General features: G+C 39.2%; 1 protein-coding gene across 2 annotated transcripts in view; it reads right to left on the bottom strand.

The window, feature by feature from the left end:
* LOC126281408 (zinc finger SWIM domain-containing protein 8 homolog) overlaps positions 1-12,297 on the bottom strand; it is a 463,855-nt gene that overhangs the window by 76,715 nt on the left and 374,843 nt on the right. For both annotated transcript variants that reach the window (XM_049980356.1, XM_049980349.1), the window contains exon 13: positions 12,085-12,241. In XM_049980356.1, the coding sequence (XP_049836313.1) occupies positions 12,085-12,241 (157 nt within the window). The remainder of the gene's footprint in view (positions 1-12,084; positions 12,242-12,297) is intronic.

Consider the following 12,297-nt stretch of genomic DNA (forward strand, 5'->3'; position numbering starts at 1 on the left):
GCCCATATACTTTCCACTATTAACACCACCATTCCTAACACGCAATAGATTCCAAACCTACAACCTCCTTCCTAGTCCATTTGACCAACTATATCCCCACCCACAGTTACTTCTCCTTTGAAAGCATCACCTACAAACAAATCCAGGGTATGGCAATGGGCACCTGCGTGGCACCACCTATACCAACCTATTCAGGGGGGCATCCTATGCCAACAAATTCGTAAGCAATCTAGAGGATTCCTTTCCAAACAGAATCCCACACCACTCCCCTAGTTCAGATTTATTACTGAGATCTTTGTGATCTAGACTGAGAATGTGGACACCCTATCCACATTCCTCCAGAACCTCAATGGGATTTGTTCACATGGTTCTCCTCAATCCAACAGCCACCTTCATAGATGTTGATCTTCACCTCCAAGACTGCCACATCAGTATCTCTGCCCATACAAAACCTGGAAACTATCGGCAATATCACCACTTCGACAGCTGCTGACACCCATTTCATACAAAGAAGTCCCTTCCATACAAACTAGCCACACGTGGCCGTCACATCTGTAGTGATGAGCAGTCCTTCCCAAAATATACCAAGGGCCTCATTGAAGCCTTCGCAGATTGTAATTACCCTTCCAACCCTGTACTGAGAGAGATCTCCCATGCCATGTCCCTCCAGTTACCCACCATCTCCCAAAATCCTACTAGCTGGCCATACAGGAGCATTCCCTTCTGATTCAGTACCACCCAGAACTGGAGCAACTGAATCACATTCTCCATCAGGGTTTCAGCTACCTCGCATTATGCCCTGAAATGAGAAAAATGTCCTAGCCGGTATCCTTCCCACTCCTCCCACAGTGGAACTCCACCATCTACTCTATCTACACCTTATCCTTGTCCATCCCTACACAACCCCTGCTCCAAATCCTTTGGATCATGGATCATATTCCCTGTCCAATACGTTTTCCCACCGCTACCTACAAGTCTGGTCATTAGCATCACCTATCCCAACAAAGGCAGGGCCATCTGTGAAACCAGTCATGTGACATACAAACTAGCTGCAACCAATGTGCTGCATTCTACATAGGTATGACAACCAACAAGCTGGTGGCCAAGAAACAGCCTGGACTACCCAGTTACTTGTCAAGCTGCCCAACAGAATGTCCTCCATTTCAATGACTTCTTCACAGCCTGTGACACCTGGATCTTTCTCACTAACACCAGCTTTTCTGAACTGTGCAGGTGGGAACTCTCCTTACAATATACCCTACGTTCCTGTAACCCTCCTGGCCTCAACCTTCATTATTCATTGTCCTTTACCAACCACTCTCTTCCCTATTCCCATTCCAGCACCCTCTATTCCACCAACACATGCCATGGTGTTTTTACTTCTGTCCTTTACTGCCCCCCCCCCCCCCCTGGCCCCTCCATCCCCCTGCCCTCCATCTAACCTTCTGATTGCACCTTGCTGCCCTACCCTTTCCCACCTTGCCCTATATGCTCCCACAAGCAGCACTTTACTGTCCATCTCTACCTTGCTATCCATCCCTTCCCTTCCCCACTCCAGCCTCCTCTTTACCCCCACCACCCTGTTTGCTTCTCCCATCATGTGCTACTGCTTGCAGTCTGGCCTCGGTAGCCAGAAACTGTGGTGCACGTGTGTGTGTGTGTGTGTGTGTGTGTGTGTGTGTGTTGGGGGGGAGGGGAGGGGGGGGGGGGGGTTGCATGCATGTACTTTTTCTATACTGATGAAAGCCTGTGTGGCCAAAAGCTTTGTCTGACAGTCTTTTTGTTGTAATAATATTATGAGAATGAAAGTTCCTACTCACCATGTAGCAGAGATGCTGAGTTGCAGATAAGCACAACAAAAAGACTCTCACAAATACATCTTTCAGACAGACATATGCACATGCGTGCGGGCCTACACACACACACACACACACTCTTCAGATTTTACTATGACACAAATCTGCAGCTCGTCCATGATAAGGCTACTGGACAATCCATTGAAATCATTGGGCAGGTTTTTTAAGATAACCACAGCCAGCAAGTGAGTGTCAATTCGTAGCAGTATACAGCCATAATTAATCATTTTTTTCATCCCACAGCTGTAGGGACATTGCTGGCTAAATGTGATATCGTTTCACTGAGACGAAGCTACAGCTTGTAATTTAATGGCTACATAGAGGCAACACTTTCCACATTAATTACTCTCACAATTCAGTGATGTATCCCTATGGTGAGATTGCCTGATCTGACAGTTCCCAATTTTCTCCTGTGTGGGATCATCTCATGAAAAAAGTTTTTTTCACAGTGACTACAAAATTAGTTGAAAGCACAATCTGGGAAGAGAGAGGGAGACCATGCCTCAGAAATGACTGAGATTTTAATGATGAGCTTCCATGAACTTCTTCACCAATGCATCATCAAAGCCATTTTATGTGATGTACTTTTCAAGAAATAAACTAGCGTTTGACTGTTCACTAATGGCTATGCATGTTTGAAGAAGGGTTTCTGTAAGTTATGTGGATGTGGATGTATGATGGGCCTTCCGGTGGGCCACCTGGTAGTTTGTCCACCTGGTTGTTTGTTAAAGTACGAAACGTGTGATACATTGTTGTTGTGTCACCTCATGTGCCTTTCATTCAGCACAGTTTTTGAGAATTACACTAGGTTGTGCTGAAGTTTGAAAACCAACCATAATTACAACACACACTAAAAGAATGGACTCTGTTGACAACAAAGATCATTTCATTGCCAGATATAGTTTTGTCAGTAAATTGCTGAAGTGATAGCGAAACGTATTTTTCTGCATGCTCAACATATCTGGGGAAAATAGTTCTCTATTGTACAGAGAATGCCAATATAACAAGGCATATATAAAGTGTTTACACCTCCAATCCCCCCATGAACGATGGACCTTGCCGTTGGTAGGGAGGCTTGCGTGCCTCAGCAGTACAGATGGCCGTACCGTAGGTGCAACCACAATGGAGGGGTATCTGTTGAGAGGCCAGACAAACATGTGGTTCCTGAAGAGGGGCAGCAGCCTTTTCAGTAGTTGCAGGGGCAACAGTCTGGATGATTGACTGATCTGGCCTTTTAACATTAACCAAAACAGCCTTGCTGTCCTGGTACTGCGAACGGCTGAAAGCAAGGGGAAATTACAGCCGTAATTTTTCCCGAGGGCATGCAGCTTTACTGTATGATTAAATGATGATGGCGTCCTCTTGGGTAAAATATTCCCCCATTTGGATCTCCGGGCGGGGGCTACTCAAGAGAACGTTGTTATCAGGAGAAAGAAAACTGGCGTTCTACGGATCGGAGCATGGACTGTCAGATCCCTTAATCGGGCTGGTAGGTTAGAAAATTTAAAAAGGGAAATGGATAGGTTAAATTTAGATATAGTGGGAATTAGTGAAGTTCGGTGGCAGGAGGAACAAGACTTTTGGTCAGGTGAATACAGGGTTATAAATACAAACTCAAATAGGGGTAATGCAGGAGTAGGTTTAATAGTGAATAAAAAAAAAATAGGAGTGCGGGTAAGCTACTACAAACAGCATAGTGAACGCATTATTGTGGCCAAGATAGACACAAAGCCCATGCCTACTACAGTAGTACAAGTTTATATGCCAACTAGCTCTGCAGATGATGAAGAAATTGATGAAATGTATGATGAGATAAAAGAAATTATTCAGGTAGTGAAGGGAGACGAAAATTTAATAGTCATTGGTGACTGGAATTCATCAGTAGGAAAAGGGAGAGAAGGAAACATAGTAGGTGAATGTGGATTGGGGGAAAGAAATGAAAGAGGAAGCCGTCTGGTAGAATTTTGGACAGAGCATAACTTAATCATAGCTAATACTTGGTTGAAGAATCATAAAAGGAGGTTGTATACACGGAAGAATCCTGGAGATACTAAAAGTTATCAGAGAGATTACATAATGGTAAGACAGGGATTTAGGAATCAAGTTATAAATTGTAAGACATTTTCAGGGGCAGATGTGGACTCTGACCACAATCTATTGGCTATGAACTGTAGATTAAAAGTGAAGAAACTACAAAAAGGTGCTAAATTAAGGAGATGGGACCTGGATAGACTGAAAGAACCAGAGGTAGTAGAGTGTTTCAGGGAGAGCATATAGGAACAATTGACAGGAATGGGGGAAAGAAATACAGTAGAAGAAGAATGCGTAGCTTTGAAGGATGAAGTAGTGAAGGCAGCAGACGATCAAGTAGGTAAAAAGACGAGGGCTAATAGAAATCATTGGGTAACAGAAGAAATATTTAATTTAATTGATGAAAGGAGAAAATATAAAAACGCAGTAAACGAAGCAGGCAAAAAGGAATACAAACGTCTCAAAAATGAGATCGACAGGAAGTGCAAAATGGCTAAGCAGGGATGGCTAGAGGACAAATGTAAGGATGTAGAAGCTTATCTCACTAGGGGTGAGATAGATACTGCATACAGGAAAATTAAAAAGACCTTTGGAGAGAAGAGAACCACTTGTATAAATATCAAGAGCTCAGATGGAAACCCAGTTCTAAGCAAAGAAGGGAAGGCAGAAAGGCTGAAGGAGTATATAGAGGGTTTATACATGGGCAACGTACTTGAGGAAAATATTATGGAAATGGAAGAGGATGTAGATGAAGACAAAATGGGAGATACGATACTGCGTGAAGAGTTTGACAGAGCACTGGAAGACCTATGTCGAAACAAGGCCCCCGGAGTAGACAACATTTCATTGGAACTACTGACGGCCTTAGGAGAGCCAGTCCTGACTAAACTGTACTATCTGGTGAGCAAGATGTACGAAATAGGCGAAATACCCTCAGACTTCAAGAAGAATATAATAATTCCAACCCCAAAGAAAGCAGGTGTTGACATATGTGAAAATTACCAAACTATCAGTTTAATAAGTCACAGCTGCAAAATACTAATGTGAATTCTTTACAGACGAATGGAAAAACTGGTAGAAGTGGACCTTGGGCAAGATCAGTTTGGATTCCGTGGAAATGTTGGAACACGAGAGGCAATACTAAACTTACGACTTATCTTAGAAGAAAGATTAAGAAAAGGCAAACCTACGTTTCTAGCATTTGTAGACTTAGAGAAAGCTTTTGACAATGTTGACTGGAATACTGTCTTTCAAAGTCAGAAGGTGGCAGGGGTAAAATACAGGGAGCGAAAGGCTATTTACAATTTGTACAGACACCAGATGACAGTTTTAAGAGTCGAGGGGCATGAAAGGGAAGCAGTGGTTGGGAAGGGAGTGAGACAGGGTTGTAGCCTCTCCCCAATGTTATTCTATCTCTATGTTGAACAAGCAGTAAAGGAAACAAAAGAAAAATTCGGAGTAGGTATTAAAATTCATGGAGAAGAAATAAAAACTTTGAGGTTCGCCAATGACATTGTAATTCTATCAGAGACAGCAAAGGACTTTGAAGAGCAGTTGAACGGAATGGATAGTGTCTTGAATAGAGGAGTTAGTTAGTTAGTTAGTTATATTACTTGTTCCATGGATCATGAACACGATTTTTTCGTAATGATGTGAAACGTGTCAAAGTACAAAAGATTCATTTATCCCAAATAATCATTGTTAGTCTTATATACGGTACAATTGTTAATGCTAACTGTATTTCTTTGGCTTATGTCTAAAAATTCGTCTATAGAGTAGAAGGAGTTGTCATTCAGGAATTCCCTTAACTTACTTTTGAATGCCGATTGGTTGTCTGTTAGACTTTTGATATTGTTTGGCAATTGACCAAAAATCTTTGTGGCAGTGTAATTCACCCCCTTTTGTGCCAATGTCAAATTCAATGAACGGTAGTGAAGGTCACCCTGTCTCCTAGTATTGTAACTGTGGATTGTGCTATTAATTCTGAAGTGATGTGAGTTACTAACAACAAATTTCATTAGGCTGTATATATATTGTGAAGCTACTGGCAATATCCCTAATTCTTTAAATAATTGTCTACAAGATGATCTTGGATGAGCCACAGACATTATTCTGATAACACGTTTTTGTGCAATAAATACGTTCTTTCTTAGTGATGAATTGCCCCAAAAGATGATTCCGTAAGAAAGCAACGAATGAAAATATGCATGGTAAGCTAACTTACTGATGTGCTTGTCTCCAAAATTTGCAATGACACTAATAGCATAGGTAGCTGAGCTCAATCGTTTCAGTAGATTGTCAATGTGTGTCTTCCAGTTTAAATTCTGATCAATACAGACACCCAGAAATTTTGAACAATCTGCTTTAGCTAAAGATTTTCCCCCACACTCTATATTTATTTCCGGTGTTATGCCTTTCCCTGTACTGAACTGTATGTACAGTGTTTTTTCAAAGTTCAATGAAAGTCCATTTGCGGAAAACCACCTAATAACTCTTTGAAAAACATTATTTGCATTTTCCTCAGCTGATTCTTGCTTTTTAGGCTTGATTACAATACTTGTGTCATCTGCAAAGAGAACCAAGTTTGCATCTTCATGAATATAATTAGGCAAGTCATTAACAAATATTAAAAACAATAAAGGCCCCAAGACAGAACCCTGTGGTACCCCATTCTTGATACATCCCCAGTCTGAATAATCTGATGCCCTATGTGTACTATGTGGGTTTACTGTTTCAACCTTCTGCATTCTACCAGTTAAGTATGAAGTGAACCATCTGGATATAAGATGAGCATCAACAAAAGCAAAACGAGGATAATGGAATGCAGTCAAATTAAATCGGGTGATGCTGAGGGAATTAGATTAGGAAATGAGACAAAGTAGTAAAGGAGTTTTGATATTTAGGGAGTAAAATAACTGATGATGGTCGAAGTAGAGAGGATATAAAATGTAGACTGGCAATGGCAAGGAAATCGTTTCTGAAGAAGAGAAATTTGTTAATATCGAGTATAGATTTAAGTGTCAGGAAGTCGTTTCTGAAAGTATTTGTATGGAGTGTAGCCTTGTATGGAAGTGAAACATGGACGATAACTAGTTTGGACAAGAAGAGAAGTTTTCGAAATGTGGTGCTACAGAAGAATGCTGAAGATTAGATGGGTAGATCACATAACTAATGAGGAAGTATTGAATAGAACTGGGGAGAAGAGGAGTTTGTGGCACAACTTGACAAAAAGATGGGACCGGTTGGTAGGACATGTTTTAGACATCAAGGGATCACAAATTTAGCATTGGAGGGCAGCATGGAGGGTAAAAATCGTAGAGGGAGACCGAGAGATGAGTACACTAACCAGATTCAGAAGGATGTATGTTGCAGTAGGTACTGGGAGATGAAGAAGCTTGCACAGGATAGAGTAGCATGGAGAGCTGCATCAAACCAGTCTCAGGACTGAAGACCACAACAATGCAGAAAAATAATGCTCGATTTATTTCTCAGCGAAGTTCACAGCTACATGCCATGAGAAATTGGTTGTGAATCATCTACAGCTACTTAATGGCTACGCAGCATGAAACAACACTGCCTTCCCTGACAAAAAGCAGACCACCAAATGCTATGTAGAGATCATATTATGGGGGTGTAAAAACTACAGCGAAACCCCATTGTTACGTTCCGGCATATTATGCTCTCTCAGTTTTTACATTCATTTTTGTCAGTCCCAAAAGAAGTCTTACTCTCTCAATAAAATGCCTTCCCATCATTAACAACACTGTGTCATATTTCCCACATCATAAGTTTTCTTTAGTGTTATCATGACCTTTAACATTAATTTTCACACAATTTCTGAAAAAGGTGCATCATACTTCTCCTCAAAGTCAGCCTTGGAATAACACAGGAAAGACAGACTACACGCAAAGTTATTGATCATGTAACATAGTGTTAGTGCATTAAGCAAGATTTTCATTATCAGCTTCTTGGATCACAGCCGCCTGTGTTATTTATTGACAGTGCTTAGAAGGGTGGGGAAGGCACTGCCTTAATAATAATCATGATCTGACAATAGTGATTCAAGTAGCAACCTTCCTTCTGCTCATTGTGTTGCATTACAAGAGCTTTAATTTAATTTAACAGTTATTTATACAAATAAACATTGCTTTTGAAGATGGCAGTCTCTCTAATGGGCTTTCGTCAACTGTTGTCACTCTTGACACGAAATACACAAATCCATACTAGGTGTGCAGTTTTAGGTAGGTATGACATGATGTCAGACAGAAACATTCCTCTTCAAGATGCTCCATAACATGAAAATTTCCGCCCTCTTTCTCACCCAGGACATCCATGACCCAAGTGACCACCTTGTTGGCAACAAGCTATAGATTTTGTGCCTATTGTTCTCTGTTTACAAAGTCAGCCAACTTTAGTGTTTTAACCAATATTGTTTAGGATAAATTAATAATGATTAGCTCACATTAGAACATCTCATATTACAACTTCAATATATTCTTGATGCGAGTTCATAAAAGAGTAGAGAGAATCGCTGTTAGAAAGAAACGAAGACAAATATTTCAGACTTTTTTTAAAATATGGTAAGTTTAAATTGTTTTAATTTCCTATTCTGAACAATATAAAGAGAGTGTCAGTATGAGTAACTTATTCTAATCTGCTGAAAAGTGTAAAAAGGGGGTTTTAGTTTATTTTACAGCAACACCTTCACACAATATCCATAGTTATCCGACTGGGGCTGTGATATGTAATACTTTGCAAAAATATAAACAATACAGAACTTTGAGTAAAACTGATTTTCTTTCACTAAAAACGCAAGAAACCATAGGCGTTAAAAGCATGCTAAAGTAGCTATGAATAATTTCAGGTACTTTGAGTAAAACGAAAGGATCATGAAAGTTAAGGATCTTTTTCATCTGTGTAAGATATGATTTTGCGATGTGAACTTCACTTTTTTATGCAGAAGACTATATCACAAGTGGCTCTATCTAGTAATTCCTAGAAGACTTTTTGTAACAATCTTAGACTTTGGTCCAGATAACAGTGTACTAGTATGACATCTCCTGACTGATATGTCAATGCAATTCTCCCATTGCCTGTACATGAATAGGGTGTATTTAACTGTTTACTGGAAATTATCTCAAATGATTAATTACGTCATTTTATGCTCCTAACATAACATTTTTCCTCTTGAATTTTAGTATTCTTTTGTAAAATACAAAAATGAAATTCAAATAATTTGAAAAGCCACTGAAACACTAAATTCAAGTCATGTGATGCCCGTGATGTCACTGGCTGGTCCTACTGTCATAACGCTAATTCACAGCAATATCTTGTTTCGCAATTTACATTTCAGGAAATGTTTTACAAATGGTGTGCAGTGTCATTGTACAAATACATCTATAAAAACACCTGAAAAGTTGTTTCATAGTTTTCCACAGAATGAGAAGATGCATAAAATGTTGTTGCACTGTACCAGCAAATTGCCACCACGTTGACGCACAAGTTCACTAACTTAATCAAAAATGTGTTGCACTGTAAAGTTAACATTAACCTACATCTGAGATATGCTTTCCCACTGTTACAACAAAGAATAGTGTCATTCAATGAAATTAAACTTCTAGCAAAAATGTTACCCACCTATATCTGAAGTCTTCTAATATCTGAATTATTCAGTAGCACAGTTGTTGAAGCAGTTTATAAGATGATGTCCAGTTAAAGCAGTTTATAAGATAATGTCCATGGATCTCTGGTTCGAATCTAATCCAAAATAACATTTAACTAATTTTTAAAACTATTTGACAGTTTTCTCATATGAAAACTAAATCACAATTACAAAATTTCACCACGCTGATCAGAAACTGAATATTATTGTGTGAAGCTAAATGTAATACATCCGACAATCGAAATAACTGCTACAATCAGTTCTTACTAACGCTATTTTTGCATTTCATGTTAAAGTTTTAAAAATATACGACCCTTTCAGGATTCGAACGTGTGACCTCTTGATCTACAGTCAGATGCACTATCAGTTGTGCCACTGAACGCTTGCTGAATGCAGAATGAGTGCTGAATGTCTTCTAGAAAGGGAATCATCACCAAGCTTGGTCAAGAACAATTTTATTGTGTTTTGGGTCGCATCTCACAAATGACAGTCAACAATCTAGTTATAATATACGAACCCATTTGCAACAGTTCCATAATGTTTTAGTTTTGAGCGAGCTTAATGATGTTGCAGGGAACAGGGAAAAGAATGTCTGTCGTCACACATATCGCCGCTCTAAATGGGTGGAGCAAACGCATCAACTTTCACAAGGCTTCCACTATCATCGTTCACAAAATTCCTTTCTATTGTTACTTAAAAGTTGTAATTGAATTTTCCAGCACTAAATAGCTAAACTGCTTGCAGAAAAAGTATGTAAAAACCTCATTACTTCGGCTAACGGGCCTATAACACATGTATAGCTTAGTCTTAATCCTAGTCTGTGACGTCACCACAACGCTATCCAATAACAGAGCATTTTCGATCATGTGGCCAGACCTTCATATTTAATGATTAAATAAAAATATATTTAATGATCACATAAAATAACAGATAGAGTGTGAGAATACTGACTGTAAATGCTATTTAAATGTTACAATGACTCTGAATAATAGCAATTTGAACCATATTTTAAAATACAGGAAAATAATCAACCCATGAATGACATTTCCTGAACTCTTGATTTTACAAAATTACACGCATTAAAAAATCCACTGAAGGGCTTTCACAATAATAGCTACTTCCACAAAACTTCCACATAATCCCTGTTTTAATTTGAAAGCCATAATCACTTCAAGCTGCAAAGAAAAAAGTGAGTGTTTATTACACAATATTTTATGATGATTATTGATATGATGTATTGGGATACAAAAGACATTTAAGAGCCATCAAAAACAAGCCTTTATTCTACAATCTAAATATTTCCGAACATCGTCATATAACTGGTATCCATTTTTGCTATATGGGCCCTATAAATTTGTCCAGTTACCAATGTAAGTGGTTTGTTTATGCAGGGCCTCACTTTAAAGTAAAGACAGAAACGCTAAGTTAGGGGAAGAATGCAGGCCATGCAATGACAACATTATGAGAAACCTGGTGACCAGGGAATTTAATCCCCATCGCCAACATCACAATAAGTCAGGTGACCAAGAAATTTAATCCCATAGAATTCTTCATAATGTTAGCAATGTAAGCAGTTCCCCATCTAGCCGGAACCACAAGCAGTTTCAGTAACTACTTTTGAATCAGGTACCAGGAAATGTTCAAGTATTCACTGATTACATTCTGCAGTCACCATAACTATTTGTCCACTGTTCTCATCAGAGAAGCAGGGCCCAATCACACACTTCATGACTCTACTTCACTCAGTCACTGTGAAGAGGATATATGTGCATGCCTTTCATGTTATAATCTGAGTTAGTAAGTTCCTCGTTCCACAGACCAAATTCATGATAAACAAAATTATGTGGAACATATCAACAGCACAATTTTGCTATTTAACACAACTAATTAACTGGAATGAGTCAGTCGCTCGTCATGAGAACCAAGTCACATATCGTCACTTCAAGCATCTGTTCCAGGATACGTCATGTTTTTAGCATCACCTTGTGCCTTTTTAACCGTGAATATTTTGTAAGTAGTGCAAAACAGATAATAATTAAGTAGTCATCTTATGCTGCTATCAGAGGGTTGCATAGCAGAAGTGTGTTTCTCATCTGGGCAGTACAGTCTAGGCCCCACAATTTGTCTTACTTGTTCGATGTTCCCTGGTTTTCTGGCTGACAATGGATGACCTGTTGACTTTTGTTCTAGAGTTGAACCTGTTATTCTGAAGTTTTTCGCTCTTAACAAAATTGTGTTAGGAACTCGCTTGTCTTTTACAACCTAAATTCAAGTCATGGCTGAATTGCTCTCGAGATAAAACACAAAAGCCCCACTTTTAGAAAATGTTTTCATAACAAATGCACAGTGCTCACACAAATACAGTTCCATTACTACTGAAAAGATATTGCATAGACAACAATGTGACACAATGTAATAGTTGAAATGTTAAATTGGAGAGCTGGTATTAACTAAAAACACCCAACTCTTTTTGGTAAGCCCTGTACAAATAATAATCACAATCTAATTTTTAAGACTATGAGTACTATTACCAACCTCTGTCTTCGAGTTCCCTCACAGAGGAGTGGGTGGTCAGCCTCCGACACATTAGCTTTCAAACCAAGAGCAGCAACTGCAGCCTCAAAACCCAGAGTCTCATCTGTTGGCAACCGCAGTGACTGATTCTGCAACTGACACCTCACTTCCCGTCCTCCTGTTTAAATTTATAAACAATGTCAATCAGCATTGTGCACTTTTAGTCAAATACAG

The sequence above is a fragment of the Schistocerca gregaria genome, chromosome 1 (genome assembly GCF_023897955.1).
Source record: "Schistocerca gregaria isolate iqSchGreg1 chromosome 1, iqSchGreg1.2, whole genome shotgun sequence".
Classification (NCBI taxonomy): Eukaryota; Metazoa; Arthropoda; class Insecta; order Orthoptera; family Acrididae; genus Schistocerca; species Schistocerca gregaria.